Here is a 26,021-nt window from a genome sequence, read left to right on the forward strand (position 1 = left end):
TGAATGGAGGACGAGGCACACACACACAGCTGCCTTAGGATATGTGTCGTGAGCATGGTGTCAGAATGAATGGGTGTACCAGCATCACTGTGAAAGCCACAGAGGGGAGAGCTGGAGTTTCCACCCCGTTCGGGCTTCATCCTCAAGTGGACATTAACAGTAGAGTATGAATTAGTAGTAGCTTACTAGTTTAAGATAAGTCGGATGGCATTGCCACCATCTCTATTTAGCGTATTGGCTTTATTGTTCTATTTTAGTAAACATGTGAAACGTGCGTATGGGTTTTCATACATTCGGGCCCATCTCAGTTCTCTAGTCCTGTTTTTCCTATAAAGTTTTAAGGTTTCCAAGTACAGAAATTCCAGAGTATTTTAGGAACCTAACCCCACAGGTGGGGAAGGACTGCCCTGGGGAAGCTTAAGGGACGTGGCAGACAGAGGTGACCGCCACCAGCAGCAACAGGGAGGTTCATCTATGACTCCAGCCCTCAAGGGGGGGGCCTGGCAGGTACTGGCCAGTCCCTGAGGAGAGGACGGGAGCAGGGCAGAGCCAGCATCGCCAGCTGGGCCGCAGGAAAGGAAGGACACTGATGGCTGCGAGCACCACTCACTGTTAGTTACTGGAGTGAGGGCAGCTGGCCGTGCCACAACCCAGGAGACAGTGCGGGAAGCAGGGCCGATGTCCCCGTCACCCCCAAGAGGAGAAACTGACATTTATAAGGTACTTAATTAAGTTCACAGGACTGGATTGTTCTGGGGAATAGGATGAGTCTGAGCCAACAGGCTCAGGGGAGGGGTTGTGGCTGCACCAGCCTGTGGCTTCACGAAACGCCTAAGATTCTTTTTTAAAAAGTGGGAGGGGGCATTTGCATATTGGAAAAAGAAATGTCCACAGCTGATGAATACAGCAGCACCCCCGTTTCGAAAGCCACCTGCTTGATAGGCATTTACCTGCAGGTGGCACGGAGCAGAGCTCTACGTGCACTGGGACGGCACAGAAGTTAGGTGAGGGAGCTTCAGCTCAAGTGCAGAACGGCGTAATTTCCCCATCTGCAAGGTAGTTTTCTTGACTTAAACAGCATTCAGTGACAGGGGTGGGGCCGTGATGGGCGTGGAGGTGTGCAAGCCCCCTGAGGTGGGGACAGAAGTTGGTGTCCTGCAGGCCTTGGTCTAGCCAAGTCAGTGAGAGTCCTTCCCTTTAGAGTGAGGGTTCTGTCAAGGACAGTGGGTGTCCTGGGGCTTCTACATATTCCTTCTATGAATGGTTTTGGGGTTTAAGTTTAATCTGCCCCCTTTCTAAGTATGCTGAGCAGTCTCTTCAAGAATAGCCTTTGGCTCCTTGCCTCCTACTTCCTACTTGACTTCCTCTCCTCTTCTCTCAGGCTCTCTTTACTTTCATGTCATCTGTTCAAGAAACAAATGATCGTTAAGGAAGATGCATTAGGGATAGAGGGACGAGTAAGCCCGGTGCTCTGTTCTCAGGGACTCACAATTCAGTACAATGGGTGAGGAAGATGCCCAGACAAGTCCATAGCCATTCGTACATGAGTAAACTGATCATCCCGAAGTGGCAAGTACTATCAGACTGCTGTTCAGTATGGCACTGTCTAGTACTACTCTCCAGGACAATGCTGTCTAGAGAAAATGCTGAGTGTTCAGCAGACAGAGGGGTGACTGCCCAGTGAGGGGTCAGGGAAGGCTTCGTGGAGGAGAAAGTAAGCAAACTTCTCTAACAGCCACTGTGTACCTGGCCCTGGGCCAGGTGGCTTAGTTTGGTATACTGTGAAGTTCCCCCCTGCACCCACCCACCCAACAACCCTAGGAAGTAAGTGGTCTGATCCCCATTTCACAGATGAAAACACAGAGGCTCGTCCTTTCTCAGATTCCATTTTGCTATTATCCCTCCTTTATATATAAACTCTTAAGATCTAGCAGTGAAGCACGGGAGCCTTCAGGAACCCTACCTGCCACGGCTGCTACCCCAGCCCCTGTGGGAAAATCACGGGATTTAAAAAACAGGCTTGAGTTGAATCTCAGCTCTGTCACTTACGGGAGTGTGAACATAAACAAATCTCTTATCCTCTGTATGCCTCCTTTTGCTGTTTGCTATAAAATGGGGAGAAGAGTCAACCAAATCTTTGTACGGAGGAAATGACACGTGTACAGCATCTAGCTCGATGCCTAGCAACACTAGTTTCTTTTTTTCTAAATTCCTCTCAAATTGTATGCTGGCTTTTAACTTTGCTCGCGCCACTACCAGTGTGTTCTGGCCAAACTGGGGGAGAGATTTAATTTGCTGAGGATGATCGCAACCTGTGGCCGCAATGGCCCCAGAAACCAAATTGTTCCGAGGTGACCCGATTCTCATTAGCGCATTTACGTGCCTCTACAGCAGCTGAAGGATTTTGTTGGCCAAGACTCCCAACTGTGTTTGCAGTTATTCATTTATTTTTTTCTTTATAGAGGAGCTACAGGATGGTGTTCTTGAATCTGATGATGATGAAGAGGAAGATGATGAAGTAAGTTGGTGGCCCCTGACACCACCTAGAAAACTCGTGCCAAATTACTGAGTCTCTTCCTTGCCTCGAAGAGTTAGTTCAGAAATGGAGGTTTTGATCCCTGCAGCATTATTCCTCAACAGTGCTGGAGCTTGGCTAAGCTCAGCTGCGGGGGGTCCTGCCCGTCTCAGTTGAGGTGTCGTGTGGCTGCTTTCCGCGTCCAAGCTGGCCTCCCACCCTCCCCGGCCCCTCCGCGTGGCCTCCGATCGCCCAGCGGTCAGGCTTACGGTTCCTCACCGGTTGGTGGCTGGGCTCCAAGAGGGAGGAAGTGAAAGCTTCCAGTCCTCTTCCGGGCTCAGCGGTCTCAGAACATCCCTTCTGCTGTGTTCTGCTCGGGGCACATCACAAGAGTGGCCCAGACTGGGGGACGGAGGTTAGACTCCACCGACAGGAGGGTTCGAGGCGGGAGGATTGGGGGTGGCCGTGTCTGAAGGACACCTGCCGCCCCTGGGGTGGGTTTTCCGCAGCCACAACACATAGGTGTCGCGCTCCACAGCACTCGGGGCTTATGGGAGGTTGAAAGGCAGCACTTCTGCGACATGAGTCTTGCTTTGAAGGGGCCCGAGCCTGCCCTGGTCTTCCTCACGTTTGGGAGCGTCGGGCCCGGAGGCTGCCGTGAGACTCTCTAGGCTGAGAGGCTGGGTTCAGAGCGGGCGGAACCAACCACCTTGCTCTTTTATTTGCGCTGTTTCGATATGGGTTTCCTCGGCTCTGCAAAATCTGCTTACCTGGTTTTTTAAAACCAGAAGGTTCAGAACTAACGTCGGTGAGTCTCATGAAGCGCAGATAGAAAATGGCGACTCGTGGGCGGGAGATGGGTTTTTCAGACGACCAGCTTTTTCCTCGTTCTTCCTCCAGGCCTAGAAAACCCATACACGTTACTCTCTCCACTTCTCGGTACTAATTCCTGGTTTGCATTCCTTCTATTTTGTGGGGAGCAAGTACTCCTGAAGTGAATGCTGGAGGAGAGGTTTCCCCTTGGAGTTGTGGTCTCTCGGCTTAAAAGGTCTGTAAAGCCAGGGTTTTGTCCACTGATGGCACCAGCTGGGGGAGATCTTCCAGCGCGTTCATTTAAGAGCCTTCGTTTAAGAGCCTTCCAGAGAAGAAGGCCGTGCTGAGGTCGCCCGGTGATTGTCCTTCCCACAGGCCGCCTCCCGCCTGCCGTTTTCTTCCTGAGCTGTAGGTGGCACTAGAGGGTGAAGACCGCTCGGCCTTGTCCGACGAGCGCAGTTCTGGACCTCGGCTGGGGATCCTGGCCCCTTCCTTTGCAAAGGTGGATCCAGAGAGGGGAGGAGACCAGCCTAAGGTCACACAAAGTCGATGGCAGTAAAATCTGGTTTAGAACAGGAATTGGCAGGCTTTTTCTGTAAAGAGAAAAGTAAATATTTTAGGCTTTGGAGGTAATGTGGTCTCTGTTTCAACTACTCAAATCTGCCGTTGTGATGCAAAGTAGCTATCAGCGATACATAAAAGGATGAACGCGGCTCTGTTCCCATAAAATTGTATTTATGGACACTAAAATTTGGATTTCATTTGATTTTTGTGGGTCACTAAACTTTTTTTTTTCTTTCAAATATTTAAAGATGTAAAATCATTCTCAGCTTGCTGGCCTTTCAAAAGCGGGCATCTTGTCCTGTAGGCTATTGTTGGCCAGCCACAGGAGAGAACCCAGCTCCCTGACCCAGTCTTCTCAGGACTGTGATAAGAGACCATCTTTGTTCCTTGTCCCATCAGTATTGTTTTAAATTATATTTTGAGTTAATATCTTAAGTAATTAATTCCATTGAGTTTTTGTCATTATATCCAGAAGTTCTCCTCAGGAACTATTTGTCCTCTTCCTGAGTTATCTCTTTGGAACTTTTTTGTTTGCTTTGGATTTTTTGTTTTGTTTTGTTGCTCTCAACCCCTGTGTCTTTGAATTGCAAGGGAAAATTCATTTGGCTCAACTGTTCTGTTAATGGTGGGAATTCAACTTTGGAAAATATCCCTATGGAAGCAATTACAGTCTACTAAAAATTAAGGAATATACAGATCTTTTATTTTATTTTTTTTTAAGATTTTATTTTTAAGTAATCTCTATACCCAATGTGGAGCTCATCCACAACCCGAGATCAAGAGTCACATGCTCCACCGACTGAGCCAGCCAGGCACCCCTATAGAGATCTTTTAATTTTCTGGACTTTTGGCTACCCTGATTTTTATTTTAAGAGGGTAGGGTTTGAAAATATTTGTTGTGATAACTAGAATTTTCAGAAGACTCCTAGAAGGTGTTTAGTTGGGAAATTGTAAGGAAAGGATCTGGCCTTTGGGGCCGGAACATGGCTCTGCAATGCACTCCGGTCAACAGATCCTGGACTTTCCCTGTCTCTTCACCCCTGCAGCACACCGCAGAGTGTTAGCAAGGGCAACCCGGGGAGGGCCCCAGCTATCTGTGTTTTACTCAGCTGGTAAACCGAGAGTGGGTGTTACTTTTTAAATTCGAAAGAAAAAGGAAAGTGAGAGGTGCTTAGACCCAAGGAAAATTTCCACAGAGCATTTGAGCACGTGGCACTGTCTTTGGAACATGGCTACTACCTCCCAAGGTGACAGCTTTGAAGGAGACAGCACAAGTGTTTCCAGGACCTTTGAGTCAAATGGCATCTTGCTTAGCATTGTAAAAAAATTTTTTAATTTCCCATTGAAACCCAAAACACAGATAATGGAGCCCGTGTTTTCACGGAGCTCCTCAACGCTTCTAAAGATAACATGGCTCTATCGGGGTGGGGCTGGAAGCCGAGGGGAATTAGGTTCCGTTTACCTTACATCCAGTTAAAATCTGTGCACTTGCAACTGTGGCCGCTGGTCCTGCCGCCCAGGAAACTCAAGAGACCCCCCCAGGTGCACAATCTGATCTAATGTCTAAGAATGTAATGACTTGTCCTGGTGTGCTAAAAGTTGTGTCTGATATACACACATTTGTATGCCAAAATAAAAAGATGTAAAGGTAGCGTTAGGGATGTTTTTTTCTGACTTACAGGCTGTCTAGTGTATAACGTCAAATAGGAGAAGGAAATCACAAAGCGATGTGAACACTACGATTCAATTTCAGAAAGAAAACAAACATAAACACACAGCCTGATGAATGATGTATGTACTTCTGTGTACGCGCGGCAGAAAGGCGTGGCAAGTTACGCCCTCTTTGTTGACCCTGGAAACTACCTGGAGACCAGGAGGAGGAAATGGGGGGAGGCAGCGAGGTCCTGGTCAGCGGGGAGGGCCGCAGAGTCACCTGTGAAGTGAGAAGTGAGAGAGAGGGTGCGCCAGACTCAGTGGGCGGAGGGCGGGCGCTGAGCACCTTGAAGACTAATGGGGCAAAAAGTCAAACCGAGTTGGGGAGCAGGCGGGAAGTAAGAGAATGGAGCCCGTAAGATATGCGGCTCTTCCCACGAACCTGGCTGTGAGCGAGAGAGCAAGTGCGAGAGCAAGCAGGGCAGTTGTGTTCGGTTCTAATTTGGGTGACACCGAAGCTTATTAAAACGCTGCTGGGAAGGATCCAGCTGAGAGGGAGAGGTGGAGCATTCGGGGCGGGAGGAGAGAGGAAGGATGGCCTCGGAAGGACAGGTGTTTTCATCATTTTCTAAATTGCTTCTGATGCTCTCTTGGCCCACAAGCCCCCAGACCCATTTAAACCTCCAGAGAAATAAAACCTTCATTAGATGGGCTTGGCCAGCGCACACACAGGAACAGGCAGGTAACGGCTACAGTTCGTAAGGGCGCGAACGCACCTCACCAGGTGGTTCAAAGAAATGTATCATCTAATACAATTTAGTCTTATTTCTAACATTTATTCATTTTTGAGAGACAGAGCGTGAGCGGAGGAGGGGCAGAGAGAGAGAGAGGGAGACACAGAATCCAAAGCAGGTTCCAGGCTCTGAGCTGTCAGCACAGGGCCTGACGTGGGGCTGGAACTCACTAGCCATGAGATCATGATCTGACCCAAAGTCGGTCGCTTAACCAACCGAGCCACCCAGGTGCCCCTAGTGCAATTTAGTTTTATGTTAAACATTTGTCTTATGTTCCCAAAAAGCTGATGGTAAATCACAGGGCTCAGGAACCCTGATTCCAGTGTTCCCACCACAAATGGCTCATTTCCTGATTACAGTTTAAGGTGAGGTGTCTAGCTCATAAGTGGAGAAGAAAAGCCTTCTTGTGCTATTTGAGAAGACTGATTTTAAGACAAATATTCTCCCCTCTTAAAACAGGCTTAAGTGCCAGGTGAGATCAGCATGGACGTTGACTTGCTGGTTGCCATGCAAGTGACAGTCCTATGCTCAGCAATCTCCTCTAGAGATTTCTCGAGGCTAAGAGTCATTTATTTATTCAACAAATATTTGAGCGCCTTCACATAACATCATTCTAGGAAATAATGAGGAAGGGATACAAAACAAATCTGAAAGAGTATCTGGGCTTAAAATACCTCCAAGTAAGATTTGGATAAGTGAGATAATAATGATGCTGATCATCGCCACTCACGGTTGTGGCATCACCAGGTGCCGGGCGCTGTTCAGGCACCGTGCGTGCATTCGCTCATCTCCTCACAACAACCCTGCGATGGGTGCCATCGTTGTGCCCGTTTCACAGATGAGAAAACAGAAAATACGGCACTTACCGAGTTCACACCACCACAGTGACGGAGCTTGGAATCAAACCCAGGGGGTCTGACTCGCAAGTCCACGCCGTTAACCACTACACGATTTTGTCTCTTGTGAGACGTGTGAACACGTGTAGACAAAAAATAATAGAAAATAAATATATAATTATAGGTTCATGAATGTGATAGAAACAAGTACTGTAGAAATTCCAAAGGCTGCAAAAGTACTGGAACATGGCCGTCCCGACAGGACTTCCCTAGCCTAGGTTGACAGGTAAGAGGAATGGATTGAGGACGAGAAAAATGTGGTCAGGAAAGCAGGAGAGGCATCTTCCACGGGAGACAGCGTAAGCTTATCCCTTGCTGCCCCTGTGACCCACATCAGTATGTGTTTGTGCTTTCATAGTGTTCTTGTAAGATACACACATACAGTATTATACATATACATACACATATCCATGTATGTTTTCATCAATACTGGTTTTACAAAATGAGATGGCATAGATTATAGATGCAAGCACACACATACACTGTGTTGTCTTTGCTCTTGTTAATATTTCCTGGCAGTCCCTCTAGATCAGCCATCAGGGCAAATTGATTCTGTTTAATGCCATAGATGTACAGTTTTCCGGATCTTTGCTTTGTCAAACAATGCCGCAGTAAATATATGCTTTGTAAATATATGCTTATTTACTGGTACTTTTATTTACGTGGGCTTTTGTTGCTGGGTTGAAGTGTATGTGTGTTTTTAATTGTTAATAGACTTCTCCAGATTGTTTTTCAAAAAGGCGGTGGCAATTCGGATTTCACTGGCAGAGCAGGAGAGGAGACTTCCCTCCATCTCCACCAGCGTTAGGTGCAATCATTATTTTTGCCAATCTCATATTGATAAAGTGCTATCTCGTTGTTATCTTAATTTGCATCCCCATTGTATAGTGTGAGCGTCTTTTATGTTTATTTTATTGGATATTTGGGTTTGCCATGCTGTAATTTCCTATTCGTGTCCTTTCCTCATTTTTAACATTGTTTGTCTTTCCGTGTCACTTCATTTGAATTCTCAGTATGTTACAGATATTGCCCCTTTTTCCACCTTCAGTGCACAACATTCAAAGATACATCTTTTATTCATTGACTTATTTTTATAAATTTGCCACAACTCTTAAAATTTTTAAGAAGATACATATATTGACTTTTCTTTTACAGCTTCTGTGTTTCTGTCCCAATTAAGGTCCCCTGAACCATAAATTTTACATTAGTCTCCTAGATTTTCTCTTCAGACTTTATTTTTTTCATTTAAATTTTAATTATTAAATATATATATTTTTAAGAGTGAGCAAGAGAGCATGTGCACACATGGGGGAGGGGCAGAGAGAAGGGGAGAGAGAATATCCCAAGAAGTCTCCACACAGAGCATGAGGCTCAATCTCACAAACCACAAGATCATGACCTGAGCTGAAATCAAGAGCTGGATAGGCGCTTAACTGACTGAGCCACTCAGGTGCCCTTGTTTTGTTTTTTAAGTAAACTAACTCGACCTCCAACGTGGGGCTCGAGCTCTTGACCCTGAGATCAAGAATGGCATGTTCCTCCGACTGAGCCAGCCAGGTGCCCCAATTCTTACACATACATAGAAAAATACATACCATATTTATGTAAGGTTTGAAGTAACTTCTCAGATTTTTGGTTTCAGGACATTTTTTCACTCCTAAAAATTATAAGATTCCAAAGAGCTTTTGTTTATGTGTATTTTGCCTATCAATATTTGCTAAATTAGGAAGAATTTAAAATTGATAGAATATGTTTATTACTTTTTATTTTTATTCTTTTTAAGTTTATTTCTTTTGAGAAAGAGAGAGAGAGAGAGAGAGAGAGAGAGAGAGAGAGAGAGAGAATCCCAAGCAGGTTCTGTGCCATCAGCACAGAGCCAGAAGCAGGGCTGACCTGAGCAAAAATCAAGACTCAGATGCTTAACCAACTGAACCACCCAGGTGTCCCAAGCGTCCAACTCTTGATTTTGGCTCAGGTCATGATCCCAAGGTTGTGGCATTGAGGCCTGCATTGGGTTCCACGCTGAGTGCGGAGCCTGCTTAAGATTCTCTCTCTCTCTCTCTCTCTCTCTCTCTCTCTCTCTCTCTCTGCCCCCCCCCACCCCCCACTCATGTTCTCTCTCCTTAAATAAACAAAACAAAACAAAACATTAAAAGCAAAACAAAAAAAGGTTAGTTGCAATGTAAAGTCAAACACCATACCAACAAATCTTTTTTATTCTGTTAAAATCTGCTAGTCTCTTTTGCATTCTGTTAATCTTACTTTCTGATCGTTCATTGCTAGTGTATAGAAATACAATTGTTTTTAGTGTATTGATCTTGTGTCCTGAAACCTTACTGAACTCGTTTATTAGCTGTAAGAGTTTTTGTTTCTTTGTTTTGTTTTGTGATGGGTTCCTTAGGATTTTCTGTACACAATGCCATATCCTCTGTAAATATAGATAATTTTTCCTCTCTAGTTTAGATGTCTTTTATATTCTTTTCTTGCCTAAATTGCCCTGGCTACAACTTCCAGTACAACATTGAATAGAAGTGGCTAGCTGGACATGTTTGTCATTTTCCTGATCTTAGGGGGAAAGATTTCTGTCTTTTACTGTCCGTTGTGATGTTGGCTGTGGGTTCCTTATAAAGGCTCATTATCAGGTTGAACTTCCCTTCTTTTCAGAGTTTGTTAAGTATTGGATTTTGCTGAATGCTTTTTCCACATTAATGAAGATGATCATTGAAATTTTTTCCCTTCATTCTGTTCATAGTGTATTACATTGATTGATGTATGTTAAACCACCCAATAACCACCCAATAACATATAAAAGGGATTACAAATCCCTTTTATAATTTGTAATTATAAATTACAAATAAATGTATAATTTGTTTATATATAAATTTATTTATAAATTATCTATATTTTATATATATTTTATATATATAAATTATATTATAATATAAAATTATATATAAATTTATTATATAAATTATATAAATTTATATAATAAATTTATAATTTACAAATTATAAATAAATCCCTTTTATTATTTGTAATCCCTTTTATATGTTACTGGATTTGGTTTGCTGGTATTTTGTTGAGGATTTTTGTATGTATATTTATAATAGATATCACAGTGTAGTTTGACTTCTCTTATGATGTCTTTTTCTAGTTTTTCAAAAATTTTCACTTCAAGTCTGGTTGACATACAAGACTATATTAGTTTCAGGTGTATAACATAGTGATCAACAATTATATACACCTCTTTTTCTGGTTTTGTACCAGGGTGAGCTGGAATATGTTCCCCCTTCTGTTTTTGGGAGAGTTTGTGAAAAGTTGATGTTGTTAATTCTTCTGTAAATGTTTGTTGGCCTTCGCCAGTGCAGCCTTCTGGACCTGCGTTTTTCTTTACAGGAAGTTTTTATTTATTTTTTTTTTAAATTTCTGGTTTGATCTCTTTACTTGTTATAGGTCTATCTGTTCAGAGTTTTGATTTCTTCTTGAGCCAGTTTCTATGATTTGTGTCTTTCTGAGAATTTGTCCATTCTATCCAAGACATCTAATGTGTTGATTTGTGTGCAGTTTTTTGTAGTATTGCCTTATGATCTTTCCTTCTATAAGGTCAGTAGTGTCCCACCTTTCATTCCTGATTTTAGTAACTTGAGTCTTATCTCTTTTTCTTGGACAGTGCTATGGACTGAATTGTGCCCTCTCACATTCATACGTTGAAGCCCTGACCCCCCCCCCCCCCCCCCCCCCCCGTGTGTGTGTATTTGGAGACAGGGCGTCTAAGGAAGTAATTAAGATTAAAAGAAGTCATAGGGGTGGGGCCCTGATCTGGTGGGATTAGTACCCTTAAGAAAAGAGACAGTACAAGATACTCTCACCACCATGGGGGAGGGCACAGAGAAGGTGGCTGTCTGCATCCAGAGAGCTCTCATCAGGAAGTGAAACAGCCCACACATCTTGGCCTTGGACTTCCCAGCCTCCAGAACTGTGAGAAATACATTTCTGTTGGTTAAGCCCCCTGGTCTGTGGTATTTTACTACAGCAGCCCGAGCTGACTAAGACAGTCAATCTAGCTAAAGATTCATCAATTCTGTTGATCTTTCCAAAACCAACTTTTCATTTTATTGATTTTCTCTATTGTTTTTCTGTTCTCTATTTCACTTATCTCTGCTCTAATCTTTATTATTCCCTTCCTTCTGCTTTTCTGTTTCTGTTTCTTTAAGGTGTAAACTTAGGTTACTGATTTGAAAGCCTTTTTTCTAATGTAGGCATTAAATGCATACATTAAATATATATCACTATAGTCTGCAAGGATATGGTGGATTTGCCCTGTTGGTGGAAAATAGTATGGAGTTCCCTCAAAAAATTAAAAATAGAACTACCCTACAATCCAGCAATCACAGTACTGAGTATTTACCCAAAGAATACAAAAACACTCATTCAGAGGAATACATGTACCCCTGTTTATGTTTATTGCAGCGTTATTTACTATAGCCAAACTATGGAAGCAGCCCAAGTGTCCATCAATGGATGAATGGATAAAGAAGATGTGGAACACACACACACACACACACACACACACACACAGGAATATTATACAGCCATAAAAAGAGTGAAATCTTGGGGTGTCTGGGTGGCCCCGTTGGTTAAGCATCTGACATCTGACTCTTGGTTTTGGCTCAGGTCCTGACCTCACGGTTTGTGGGTTCGAGCCCCATGTTGGGTTCCATGCTGATAGTGTGGAGCCTGCTTGAGATTCTCTCTTTGCCCCTCCCCCTCTCACTTTCTCTGTCTCTCAAAAATAAATAAACTTAAAAAAACTTATAAAAAAAAGCGATATCTTGCCATTTGCAATGACATGGATGGAGCTAGAGAGTATTATGCTAAGCGAAATAAGTCAGAGAATTCAAGAAACAAGCAAGCAAAGGGGGAAAGGAGAGAGAGGCAAACCAAGAAACAGACTTGGGTTGCCTGGCTGGCTCAGTTGGTAGAGCATGTGACTCTTGATCTTAGGGTTGTGAGTTTAAGCCCCATATTGGGTGTATAGATTACTTACAAATAAAATATTTTTAAAAAATAAAGTAAAATCTTAAAAAACTAAAAACAAAACAAAACAAAACAGATTCCGGTATAGAGAACAAACTAACGGTACTAGAAGGGAAGGGTGGGGGATGGGTGAAATAGCTGATGGGAATTTAGGAGGGCACTTGTGATGAGCACCAGGTGAAGTGTTGAATGGAAGTGTTGAATCACTATATTGTACACCTGAAACTAATATTACACTGTATATTCACTGACTAGAATTTAAATTAAAACCGAGAGAGAGAGAGAGAGAGAGAGAGAGAGAGACAGACATCTGACAGAGGTCCATCACCTAGCATGGGATGTCTGTCACACCCTCAACCAATGTAAAGTGTATATGTATATACATTTATGTGTGTGTGTGTGTGTGTGTGTGTGTGTGTATTCCCACTATAAATTTCCCTCAGAGTACTGATTTTGCTATATCCCATAAGTTTTGGAAAGTTCTGTTTCCATTTCCACTTACCTCGAAATATTTTCTACTTTTCCTTGTGATTTCTTCTTTGGCCCATTGGCCATTTATGAGTGTGTTTTCAACGAGCCCTTGAGACAAGGCTGTTGACACTGAACAGGCTCTCAGATCAAATAAAGATAAGCCCTGGGAGGTGTTCCCAAGGACTTGCCTGACAGGTCAGATAATGATGGTTCTCTTGGAACGGGGCTTTTGGGCACCTGCTCCTTCCAGTGACCGCTTGGTTGCTGGTTTTCACTTTGATTGCAGGGCTGGGGGTTTTCAAGGAGCTGGGGAGAGAGAGGAATGCCACAACATTTGCTATTCTTACTGACAATTAGCCCCCTTTTTTTTTTTCTTGAATAAGCACTCCTCAGATGGTCATAAGCCATTGGTTAATTTCCAGAGTTCTGAAAATTTTGGTTTGGACAGTTTTTGCCAGTGTTTTCCTTGCTTTTGTGGAGGAGTGGATTTTTGGAAGTTCTTACATCACAATTCCTGCTGGCATCCTGCCTAGTTTATACCCATGCATGATTTTGTATTTTCATGCATTGATCATTTGGGAAATAACGCTTTCTCATTTTTGCAGTTTTTCCAAATGTGGCCGTACTTCATTACAAAACATCCAGAAACTGCATTAGTTAATATTGCCTCTGATCTCATCAGAAAAGTCTTTAGAGGGGCGCCTGGGTGGCTCAGTCGGTTAAGTGTCTGACTTCGGCTCAGGTCATGATCTCACGGTTTGTGAGTTTGAGCCCCGCGTCGGGCTCTGTGCTGATAGCTCAGAGCGTGGATCCTGCTTCAGATTCTGTGTCTGCCTTTCTCTCTGCCCCTCCCCTGCTTGTGCTCCGTCTCTCTCTGAAAAATAAATAAATGTAAAAAACAAAAGATTAAAGAAAAGAAAGGTCCTTAGGTATTGGGAAGCTATTAAGCTTGCGGTGGCAGAAGCAAGTGTTTTCAAATGTTTGTTTTCTCTGGAGAGTTCAAATTTCATCATTGATAATAGATCCTACAGTTGTTTTCCTTGATGTGAAGGGCTCACCTCATTAATCTCTGAGAAAATGTCTGCCCGACACCTAAGTCTGAAACAACATAGTTTGTCTATCATTCTTTCAAGTAAAAACGGTGTTCCTTAAAAAAACAAAACAAAAAAAAAAAAACAAAAAAACACAAAAAAACTGCCTAGTTAGGCTCGCAGCTCAGATAATCTCGCAAATGGTTTTCAAGATAACCATCACGTACATCCCATTTTGTTACACAGAATGTTAGAAAGACAGTCCACTGGAGTCGAGACTCAGTCAAATTCTTGCTGCTTCACCAAGGACATTCTTCAGTGAAACTCTAACAGCTTTCTGTCACTGATCTATAATTTTTCTGTCTGTCCATGTGTTCATCCATCTATCTGTCCGTCTGTCCATCTGTCTATTAACCTGTGGTGGCAGTGGCGACGGCTACTCGAGTTTGGTGGCCCCGCCTGATGAAGGCACCGGTGGTTTTACCCTCTGTTGCGTCTGTTCCATCAGTGCAAGTGTCAGCACAGTTGTCCGGGGGATAAACCATGCAAGTCGATACATTAAATATTTCTTCTGGCAACACTTGTGTTTGTTGTCAAGCAACAAAAAAGATCTCTATGCAAAAGTCTTTGGTGGCTAGTTACTGTTGATACTGGATGAGTATAAGCGAAATAGCAAGTCCAGGCATACCTCTGCAGCTGAGATATAAGTTAACACAGGTTCGTGTTTGCAGCTTAATCTTTGATTCGACGAGCTACTGTTTCATCGGAAAGTAGCATACTGTAATTTCTTTTGTTAACTGCCCATTCAGCAGTGTAAGCTCTACAAGGCTATTGGGTATGTTTCTTCAACAAAGACAATAATTACCCTTCATTGCTCTTCAGTGGTTTTGTTGTTTCTTTTTGAAAATAATTGGGGGGGGGGTGGTTTTAGATGCACAGAAGAAAACAATACAGAGTGCCCGTATACCCATCACACAGCTTCGGTGGCTTTTTAATTTCTAGTTTGAAAAAAAATGAAAACAAATTTTCAATTATTGACTTTTAAAGAAGTCATCACATCTATGTTTAAAATATTCAAATCCATTTTCTTTAAACTCTCAATGATTTGTCTCAAAATGATACCTCAATTATACTTATCTGTCATTATAATATTATCCAAATATGTTTTGTTACATAAGACACAATAAGGCATCTGTTGACATCTACAAAATTGAGGGAAAGATAGCTTCCGTGTAATTCCGTTTTTTATTTGAAGTCTGTCCAGCTTCTTTGGAGTACATCCTTCCCTTCCATGAGTCAGAGAACTTCCTGATAAGTATTTTTCTCTGCATCTTTTAATATAAATGGTGCAGCTGTGGGTTGAGAAAGTGGGGCCTCCGGTCTCCCTTTTTAAGCCAATGATCCATCCTTAAATATAAGAAAATATAAGAAAAAATACTGTATAAATAAGTTTTCTTTTATTTTAATTTTTTTTTCAACGTTTTTTATTTATTTTTGGGACAGAGAGAGACAGAGCATGAACGGGGGAGGGGCAGAGAGAGAGGGAGACAGAATCGGAAACAGGCTCCAGGCTCCGAGCCATCAGCCCAGAGCCCGACGCGGGGCTCGAACTCACGGACCGCGAGATCGTGACCTGGCTGAAGTCGGACGCTCAACCGACTGAGCCACCCAGGCGCCCCAAGTTTTCTTTTATTTTAGAATAAATGATTCTTAAATTTTAAAATAACAGTTTTAGTGAAAATCTTAAAAATTAGAAAATTTCTTGAAAAAATTATAAAAATACTATTCCAAAAGAAAATAATAAGTCTACTTATAGTCTGTTTCCACATAAGAGCAAGGAAAGATTTGATTTTGAAATAATGACATATCGAATGATAATGAAGTTGGATCAGTTATAGTAGATGTGACCAAGATAGCTAGTGAAAACACAAGGGAAGAACTGAGCACATGTTTATATCCCGAACCTTAGAAGCTTGTAGAAAGTACAAGAATACTCAAACATTCTGTTAGCTATCAGAGTGATATCATCACATGTCATGTAGCTCTAGAAAACTTCAGTTTATCATAAGAGAATGAAAGTAAAAAAGGCAAGTGTTATTACTATTAAAATAATTATATATTATTTTATAAATTATAATATAGAAGTGTATTGTAGCTGTGAACATAGTTTAGACTTCACGGACCCCCTGAGATCTTAAGGTCTCCAAAGTTTCCCCAGACCACACTTTGAGAACCACTGATTTACCGTTTTGTTTTGTACAATCTTTATGAGTTTGAGTATTACAATTTAATGAAAAGGGGCGTCTGGGTGGCTCAGTCACTTAAGAGTCTGACTTTGGCTCAGGTCATGATCTCACGGTTCGTGGGTTCGAGTCCCGTGTCAGGCTCTGTGCTGACAGCTCGGAGCCTGGAGCCTGCCTCCAATTCTGTGTCTCCCTCTCTCTGCCCCTCCCCTGCTGACACTCTGTCTATCTCTCTCAAAAATAAATAAACATTAAAAAAAAATTTACAGTTTACACTGACTTTGTAAAGTGGATAATAGGGTTTCTTCATCTTTTCCTAAGGACTGGAATTAGTTTTGTTTTGTTTTATTTTGCCCTCTCAGTTCTTCTGCCCCCACCCCATCCACCTGGCCCAGTGATACCTGCACGGTCTCTCCTGAGGAAATGAATCTGGTCAGGTACAAGTAGGAAGATGGCAGGTGGGTGGGTCTGCGGCTGACCTCCCCAGGTGGCTGCAGTGAACTCAGACCCAGTGACCATTTCCTGTGGTTGACTGTGACACAGAAGGGCTAGATTTTTTTTTTTAAATCTTATTCCCTACAGCATCAGTGCACAAAGCAGAAAACTGGGTCTTATTCCCTTAAAATACAAATTCGTGTCATTTTCAACATACGACTCAGTATGATACTCTCTTTAGATGTATTTCACCAAAACAAGGCCCTGCGTAGAAAGGCGGCAGGTAGGAGAGCCGCATCGGTAGCTTTTATAACATCCCTGTGGGTTCTGGCATCGCTAAGGGATAATTAGCATCAAATCGCTTTTTGCAGTTTCCGGGACATTGTCAGCCCTTGCTGAATGTTAGCTCTCATTACTATTGGCGTGACGATGATGATTGTCATTATCATCAATCTCCCCTCCGGCGTCAGCTCCAGGCCCACCGCGCCCGGCTATGGAGAACCACGTAAGCTGGTGTTTCCGCACTTGGCATTCCGTCGCTGGCTCTGGTGGCAGCGTGGGTGCCACCGAGGAGCCCTCGATAAGAATGTGGCCTCAGGTGTTTTAAAATACAGTGTATTTATAGAAAATTTGAGGTTCAGTAAGGCTAAGAGATCAGAAGACAAGTGCCTTTGAAAAGATAGTTTGTTACAGTTCCCAAAAATCAGGGGCATGCTGCATCCTAGGGGGGGGAGGGGTGGGCGGGGGCGACGCCGGGAAGCCCCAGGGTCAGTCACGAGGCAGAGGGAGAGAAGGGACATGTAGCCAAGAGCTTCGATTGTGGTTTGTGCAGGAAGGAGTGAGGGAGGCAGGTGAAGCAGGTTCAGGATCCCGCTAGTTTGAATAGTTTCAGTGGGCTCTGGCCTGAGGGGCTGCCCCTGGTTGTCTCGCACGTGGCCCTGGGGTCATTAGGGCAGGTGGATAATGGCCAAGAGTGTGAGAGCCTGATAACAGGAGGTAGTTGGGGTGCGGGCCCTGGATTGGTCGGCTTGCCTTTGAAAGGTGCGCTCCCGACTGAGTTTTCCACCGTCTCTGGGAACTGGCTTCTAGCCTCATCTCCCTCGAGAAGAAATGGACTCTCCCAAGTGTGAAGGAGCTCCAGGGACCTGACGTGGTCTCGAACCTTCCCTCCAAGTTAACCACTTCCTTCAGCCCACCATTGCTGCCACCCACACTCCAGGGCCGGGATAATTACCGCCATCATCCTGCCCGGTTGTAAGATTCACACGGACCCCCTTGGTATTGACAAACGGATAAAGGCCAGAGCCTTTTGAAAGGAGCTTTTGTTTAAAAACCAGAGGAAGAAACTTAGCAAATGAGAGAGCTGCTAGAGCCGTTCGGGTCCAGAGCTGCGTCGCAGAGAGGTGGGCCTCAGGCCGAGGAGCGGCATGAGCCCAGAGCACAGGCCCGACCCAGCCAGGGATGCTTCACTGTGGCCTGGGCATGGGCTGTGCAAAGCGGGAGGCGGGACACAGCTGCAGCAGTGCCGGAGCCAGGCTGCAGAGAACGGAGAGCCACTGAACTGTTGTGTGCCCGGGAGGGGTGTGAACAGAGCTGGGTCCTAGGAAGATTACTCTGGCACGAGCGTTCACGTTAACTGGAGATCCATAACGCTTAGAATTACCTGACTGGCAGTATTTTCTGAGCAGTTACTACGTGGGGGACTGGGCCAAGAGCTCTACAAGCTGTTTTCCGTTTATTCTTCGTACGCCTGCTGTCAAGAAGGTTCTGTTACCAGCACTATGTACTGGACGAGAAAACCGAAGTTTAGAGAGATTCAGGAACGTGCTCACGGTTACACGGGCAGTAACTAGCTGAAGCGAGGTTTGAACCCAAGCCCACGGACCGCCCCACGCCCCACCTCCCCGCGGCTGTGCACTTTGAGCTTGGGTGGGGAGTGACACTAAGCTGGCCAACGGCAGGGAGACGTTGCGCAGGGAGTCCCCGTGGACAGAACCCTCGGGAGTGCCGGCTACCGGGGTGTGCCATTAGGAACCGAAGGCTGGGGTGACCTTGGGAGGATGATGGTGCCTTGAACAAAAGTGGGGCACACAGGCGGGAGGTGCATATCACGTGCAGGGTAAAGCTGGATTTTAAACGGGGAGGTCCAGGGGCGCCTGGGTGCCTCAGTCCGTTAATGTCCGACTCGATATCTGCTCAGGTTGTGATCTTGTGGTCATGAGATCGAGCCCCGCGTCAGGCCCTATGCCGAGCGTGGAGCCTGGTTGGAATTCTCTCTATCCCTCTCTCTCTCTCTCCCCTGCCCCTCCCCTGCTTGTGCGCGTGCTCTCTCTCTCTCTCTCTCTCTCTCTCTCTGAAAATAAATAAACATTTTTTTAATAGATAAATGGGGAAGTGCCTACCATGATCTAGCTAGAACAGAAAGCAGAGGGGCGTAGAACCAGTCAGTTTCTACCCAGGCTTCCCTCATGACCTTGCATTCCACAGACAAAGACATACTGTGGAGTGCTTGGTCCATGACCTCCTTTTCTTCTGCCACCCTCGTCTATAACCTGTAAGACGGCTGACCCACCTGAAGCTGTACATGTCCAAAGAGCCAACGGCAAGCTGCTCTCCATGAATCATTCTGATGGGTCGCCCGCTGTGGTCGGCATGGTTGGCATGGTGCAGATAGGCTTGTGATTCCCTGTTACCTAATTAGCAAAGAAATGTCTGTCTGTGTCTGTATTACTTGCAGGACCTTTCCATTATTTCACCGAGTCAATAAAGAAACCAGTGTTTCCCAATTAAGGCTTTTGCTTTTTTCTGGTTCTAAATCCGTTTATTTCTATAACGGCCCCTGTGCTCCCAGACCTTGGCTGGGATGAACCACCCGTCAGGCTGACTCACGGCTGCTGCCCTCATTTCCACTCTGGTTTCTATGGAAATAGACATCAGAAGGCTCAAAACAAGGTGAGGGCTCTGAGACACCTCATGATTCTGAGGCTTTTGCAAACCCTATTTGTCTGACATCTGTTTCCATGGAAACAGATGCAGAAAAGGTCAACCAGTGCTCTACAACAAGCTTCTCTTTCTCTTATCTAGTTTTGGTTTTTTACAAATAATGAAACAGTGCATGTCTTTTTCGCATTATCACAGAGGTTTTTAAGTTTATTTTTATTTATCTTGAGAGAGATAGAGACATCAAGGTAGGGAGGGGCAGAGAGAGAGAGAGAGAGAGAGAGAGAGAGGGAGAATAGCAAGCAGGCTCCGCACTATCAACACAGAGCCTAATGCAGGGCTCAGTCTCACAGTTCATGAGATCATGACCTGAGTGGAAATCGAAGGCCCCTAGAAATAGTGCCTTAGGGATGCCTGGCTGGTTCAGTTGGTAGAACATGTGACTCTTGAACTCAGGGTTGTGAGTTCAAGCCCCACATTGGGTGTGGAGCCCACTTTAAAAAAGACCAAAAAAAAAAAAAAAAAAAAAAAAAAACGCTTAGTGTCTTAGGTCTGGGAATATGACTGGAGAAAAATTGGTACATGACCCGCCATTGCTTCCAGCTTCAGAATTCAATTCAGGTGGTGACTGAGCCCCCCTCACGTGCATCACTGTGGCTTGGCTTTAAGGGCCCAGGGTCTATTTGACTCCAGTTTGAGCCCATTTGTATCTAAATTCTATCCACCACCTATGGTATATAAAGTACCAAACTGTCAACTAACTAGAACTTAAATAAAAACTTGGAATCAAAAAAAGTAGTGAATACATCTGCTCCGTAAAACATAGAAACAGAAGCAGTTTTCTGTTCTGGTGAGCAAACTGAGCCAAGGCACCACACTCAATTTTGTAAAATGACGAGAACCATGGAACTGATGGTCATGAAGCACTTGCTGGGCATGGAGCAAGGACAGTCAAATCTCTAGCGGGAAAAGCTGAGCAAGCTTACTGGAAATAGAAAAAAGCGAAGAATAGTGAAAGTCATCATTGTTCTGTGGGAGCCACACTACAGAGCATTAGTTACGCAATTCACTTAGCAGCTTTTTTTTTTTTTTAAGACTTTATTTTTAGGTAATTTCTACACCCATTGTGGGGCTCGAACTCACCTGAGATCAAGAGTCACAGGCTCTACTGACTGGCCAGCCAGGCGCCCCAGTGTTCTACTTTGTGGCATTTATTTTGATGCTATCTTTCATGATTGATTCATCTTTTTTTTTTTTTTAAGTTTATTTATTTTGAGACAGAGAGCGCGAGAGAGACAAGCACACAAGCCAGGGAGGAGCAAAGAGGGAGAGAATCCCAAGCAGCCTCTGCACTGTCAGCACAGATCCCAACGCAGGGCTGGAACTCACAAACCATGAGATCATGACCTGAGCTGAGACCAAGAGTCAGACCCTTAACCAACTGAGCCACCCAGGTGCCCTTTTTTTTTTTTTTCCTTTGATTCATCTTTTTTTAGCTGCTGTTTATTCGCACTGCCTTTTATCTCCCAGTAATGAATTAACTGTAAGTGCCACCAGGGCAGGGACAGTGTTAGCTTAGCTTTGTTCTCCAGGGCACCCCCACCACCTAGCACGACACATGGCCCACACAGGTCGGTGGACAGGGATCCACTGGGGGAGTAAGTGTTCACAGCAGACAGTTGTGCACGAATGCTGGGTGGTTTTCTCTCTGCAGGGAGGTCCTCCAGGGCAGGCAGAGGCTTCTGCTTCAGGCCTTGGAGAATTTTCACGAAGTGCATATGCCTTTTAGAACCACCCAGCTCATTAGAACCCACATCTTAGCAGCCCTCCCTTCCCTCTGCTTCTGACTCTGGTTTTGACATATATCTCAATGGAATCACACAGTATGATATACTCTGAGTCTGGCCCATTTACTCAATGTTATGTTTGTGGGTGCTGAAGTTAGGCTTTGCTGACTGATACAAAGCACCCCAAATCTTAGTGGCTTAAGAAAGCAGCAGCCTTTCGCTCCCGATCCTGTGTCGGCTGGGCAGGTCCTGGGCTGCTTTCACTGGGCTCACTCCCCATGGCTGTTTCTGGCCGGAGGTCAGCTGGGCGGGAAGGTCCTCGGTGGTCTCACAGTCTGGCAGTCGGTGCTGGCAGAAGGGCGTGGCCTCCGCGTGGCCTCCCCTCCCATGAGCTCGCTGGGCACGTTCACAGCACAGTGTCGCCAACTTCCAAGAGGCTGAAGGCAAAGCCGCCAGGCCTCGTGAGGCCTTGGAACTGTCTGGGCCTCACTTTGGCCACACCCTTCTGGTTAGAGTCACAGCCAGCCCCACCTGGAGGGGCTGGGATGCACACCCACCTCCGCCATGGAGGGCTTGCAAGGCACTGTTGCAAAGGGGAGCTTGCTGGAGTTGGGGGGTGCTGTGTGCTCAACAGTCCGCCTCGGTGAGAGTCACCTCAGAAGACAGCAGTAGCCTCTGTATACTAAGCAAAATAACCTTCTATAACGAAAGGAAAAAAGACACAATAAACCAAGGAGTTCTGTCCAATTGAAGTTAAGAGTTTTAGCCACCTAAATTCACATGTATTACCATCTAAACCCTACCCAAATGGGAACATCCAACTGCTCGTTGCAATCTGAATCTCCTACTCTGAGTTTTTAATTTCAGAAACTGAAGTTTTTCCTAACAACCAGAGAGCAGTGTTGCAAGGACTAAATGGGTACCTGTGTGTCTGAGCAGCGTGCTTGGCCCATATCGTCAGCGGTAGCCCTCTGTTTTCTCCTGCGTCGTCCAAGTTGATCATGCTCTGGGAACCGCACAGAAACAGACTTAGCGAGAATTCATCCGCTTAACACATGTTTGTCGAGTGCCTTTTGTATGCCTGGGCCTGTTCTAGATCCTTACTGATTTTTCTGTCCGTCCTAACAGAGAGAGAGGAATATAGAAATCTCGGATGATAATTCTAGATTTGCCTATGTGTCCTTTCAATTCCATCATTTTTGTGTCATCTGTTTTAGAGTTCTTATGTTTTAGGCATATATGTTTGTGATTATTATGTCATCCCACAGGGTTCACCCCTTTATCGTTGTGAAATATCTTCTTTGTCTCTCTGAATGTCCCTAGACTGTCTTGTCTGTCTGATATTAATATAGCCACACCAGTTCTCTCCTGCTCACTGCTTGCATGGTGTCTAGCTTTTTCCATTCTTCGGCCTCCAGCTGTGTCTTTGAATTTAAAGCACTTCTCATAAGTCATAGGAATGAAAAGTACAGCATAGGGATATTGTCCATAATACTGTAATGCGGTTATCATGGCGGGCATTTCATAATGTGCATAATTGTTGATTACTGTGCTGCACACCTAAAACGAATTTAATATTAATACGTCAATTAAAAATCTTTAGGGGCGCCTGGAGCATGTGGCTCTTGATCTCAGGGTCGTGAGTTCAAGCCCCACGTTGGGTGTAGGGATTACTTAAATATATGTTTAAAAAAATGTTTAGGGGCTCCTGGGTGGCTCAGTCAGTTAAGCATCCAGCTCTTGGTTTTGGCTCAGGTCATGAGCTCATGGTTCGTGGGTTTGAGTTCCACCTTGGGCTCCACACTGACAGTATAGAGCCTGCTTGGATTCTCTCTCTCTCTCCCCTCTCTGCCCCTCCCCCCGTCTCAGAATGGATGAATAAACTTAAAAAAAAAAATGTTTTAATGTTTATTTAAGAGCATGAGGGAGGGAGGGGCAGAGAGAGAGGGAGGCACAGAATCTGAAGCAGGCTCCAGGCTCTAAGCTTGTCAGCAAAGAGCCTGACGTGGGGCTCAAACTCACAAACTGTGAGATCAGGAAGGACCTGAGCCAAAGTCAGATGCTTAACCAGCTGAACCACCCAGGTGCCCTTAAACTTTAAAAAACGTTTACTAAAATTTTTTTTCTTTAATAATAAAGTGCTTCCCTGTAGACAGGATATAGCTGGATTCTGCTTCTTTATCCAGTCTGACAATCTGCTTTGGATTGGATTGTTTATTTAGTGCATCCATGAACACTTAAAACAGTTTTATTAAGGTATAATTTACGTACCATAAAATTCATCTTGGGGCGCCTGGGTGGCACAGTCAGTTGAGCTCAGTCAGTTGACTCTTGATTTTGTCAAGAGATCAGGTCATGATCTCACGTTTTCTGAGTTTGAGCCCCACATCAGGCTCTGCACTGACAGCACAGTGCCTGCTTAGAATTCTCTCTCTCCTTCTCTCTCTGCCCCTCCCCTGCTCATGCATGCACGTGCTGCCCCCATCTCTGTCTCTCTCTCTCAAAATAAATAAACTTTAAAAAATTCATCTCTTCTAAGTGTACAACTGAATGATTTTTAGTAAATTTACAGAGTTGCACTACTGTCCCCACAATTCAATTCTAGAACGTTTCCATCACCCCCAAAGGAATTCCTGTCCACCTTCCCCTTTCCCCCAAGCCCCAAGTGACTACTGATCTGCTTTCTGTCTGTATAGATTTGCCTTTTCTTTTCCTTTATTTTATTTTATTTTTTGAAAGAGAGAGAGAGAGAGCGCGCGCGAACTGGGGAGGGGCAGAAGGAGAGGAGAGGAGAATCTTAAGCAGGCTTCACGCCCAGCATAGAGCCCGACATGGGGCTCAATCCCATGACCCTGGTATCATGACCTGACCCAAAGTCAAGAGTTGGACACTCAACCAACTGAGCCCCCCAGACACCCCTAGATTTGCCTTTTCTGGAAATTTCAATAGCAGGTCGTCTTTTGCGTCTGGTCGCCTTCATGGAGAATGCTTTTGAGGTTTAACCCTGGTATAGAGCACAGCAGCACCTCACTCCTTTCTGTGGCTAACTAGAATTCCATCAGATGGAGACCCCACCTTTGTTGTTTGTCCATTCACTGGTTGATAGACATTTGCATTGTTTCCACTTTTTTGGCTCTGGTAAGTAACGTCGCAACGGACATTCATGTACCAGTCTTCGTGTGGGCTGATGTTTTCACTTCTCGTGGGTAACCACTCAGGTGTGGAATCCCTGGGTCATATGGCAAATTTATGTTCACCCTTTGAAGCAATGGACAGACCGGCTTTCCAAAGTGGCTGTACCCACTGTTAGGTTCCCCCCCACCCCCGCCGCCCAGCGGTGTTCAGGGTTCCAGTCTCTCCGCATCCTGCCCGATAGCATTGTCTGTTGTTTTAGTCATGGCCATCCTAGTGGCTGCGAACTGATATTACAGCGTGTTTTTAATGTGTGTTTCTAACAACGAATGACGTTGAGCATCTTTGCGTGTCCTTGCCAGCTGCATTAGTTGGCTAGGGCTACTGTAACAAAGTACCACTAACTAGGTGATATGTATTGTCTCATAGTTCTGGAGCCTGGGAGTCCCGAGCTAAGGTGTCAGCAGGGCTGTGCTCCCTCAGGGCTCTAGGGGGAGATTCTGTTCCGTGCCTTTGTCTCGGCTCCTGGTGCTTCTGGAAGTCCTGGGAGGTCCTCGGCTTGAAGCTGCACACCTCCAATCACTGCTCCCCTTGTCGTGCGGCCTTCGTATCTACTTTGTCTCTTAGTATCTACTGTGTCTCCGCATCATCATATAGGATTAAGGGCCCATCCTACTCCAGTATGACGTCATCTCGACTAACTACATCTGCAGCCACCCTATTTCGAATTAAGATCACCTTCCGAGTGTCTTGAGAAGCTGGAACTGGTGTACTGAATGAAGGAGCTACAGACTGGCCTTCTGAATGAGGGGACATGAGCCACGCACAGGCAGCTCCCACAGCATCCGAGCTCCCACTTTGGGGAGGTGAGACCACAGGGTTGTTTTGCTTGAAGGCACAGTTTTAATACACCCACACCAAGGAAGTAGAGCGACAAGATTTATTACTTAACAGGGGCGCCTGGGTGGCTCCGTCGGTTAAGCGGCCGACTTCGGCTCGGGTCACGATCTCGCGGTCCGTGAGTTCGAGCCCCGCGTCGGGCTCTGGGCTGACGGCTCGGAGCCTGGAGCCTGTTTCGGATTCTGTGTCTCCCTCTCTCTCTCTCTGACCCTCTCCCATTCATGCTCTGTCTCTCTCTGTCTCAAAAATAAATAAACTTAAATTAAAAAAACAAAAGATTCATTACTTACAGATCCCAGAAATTGAGGGGGGTGGACAGTGAGCTAGGGGAACAGCTCCCCTTCCCAGGTTGCGAGCAGACGGGATAGAGAGCAGGCTGGTCAGCACCTGCTACTTGCAAGGTGGTTGGAGCAGAGGTCACTAACTTTCCTCACACTTCACTCTGAGTGGTTGAGTGGTAATTTTAAAAGGTGCCTGGGAGGGGTGCCTGGGTGGTTCAGTAGGTTAAGTGTCTGACTTAGGCTCAGGTCATGATCTCACAGCTCACGGACCCGAGCCCCGTGTCAGGCTCTGTGCTGACAGCTCAATCTGCTTCAGATTCTGTCTCCCTCTCTCTCCGCCCCTTCCCCGCTCACGCACTTTTCTCTCTCTCTCTCTCTCTCTCTCTCTCTCTCTCTTTCTTTCTCAAATATAAATAAACATTTAAAAAAAAATTTTAAAGTACCTAGTAAAAGCAAAGCAGGAATTTATGGCAAGAATCCTAAACTCGAGTCCTTAACTAAATGTCCAGACTCTGGGTGTGAGTAAGGT

At 45.0% G+C, this 26,021-nt stretch overlaps 1 protein-coding gene and 1 long non-coding RNA gene across 13 annotated transcripts in view; one reads left to right on the forward strand and one right to left on the reverse strand.

Annotated features, from left to right (window-relative positions):
• Positions 1 to 26,021, forward strand: part of ARMC9 (armadillo repeat containing 9) — a 151,953-nt gene that overhangs the window by 75,602 nt on the left and 50,330 nt on the right. For all 12 annotated transcript variants that reach the window (XR_006220985.1, XM_042995612.1, XM_042995619.1 and 9 more), the window contains one exon: positions 2,463 to 2,518. Coding sequence is in view for 11 of the 12 variants with exons in the window: in XM_042995612.1 (XP_042851546.1) it covers positions 2,463 to 2,518 (56 nt within the window). In the remaining variant the exon portion in view is untranslated. The remainder of the gene's footprint in view (positions 1 to 2,462; positions 2,519 to 26,021) is intronic.
• On the reverse strand, positions 15,023 to 19,636 carry LOC122241049. The gene is made up of 3 exons (XR_006220986.1): positions 19,025 to 19,636; positions 18,116 to 18,238; positions 15,023 to 15,181 (listed from the first exon to the last, which is right to left on the reverse strand). It is a non-coding gene; the product is annotated as an uncharacterized LOC122241049 (long non-coding RNA).

Source organism: Panthera tigris, chromosome C1 (genome assembly GCF_018350195.1).
Source record: "Panthera tigris isolate Pti1 chromosome C1, P.tigris_Pti1_mat1.1, whole genome shotgun sequence".
Classification (NCBI taxonomy): domain Eukaryota; kingdom Metazoa; phylum Chordata; class Mammalia; order Carnivora; family Felidae; genus Panthera; species Panthera tigris.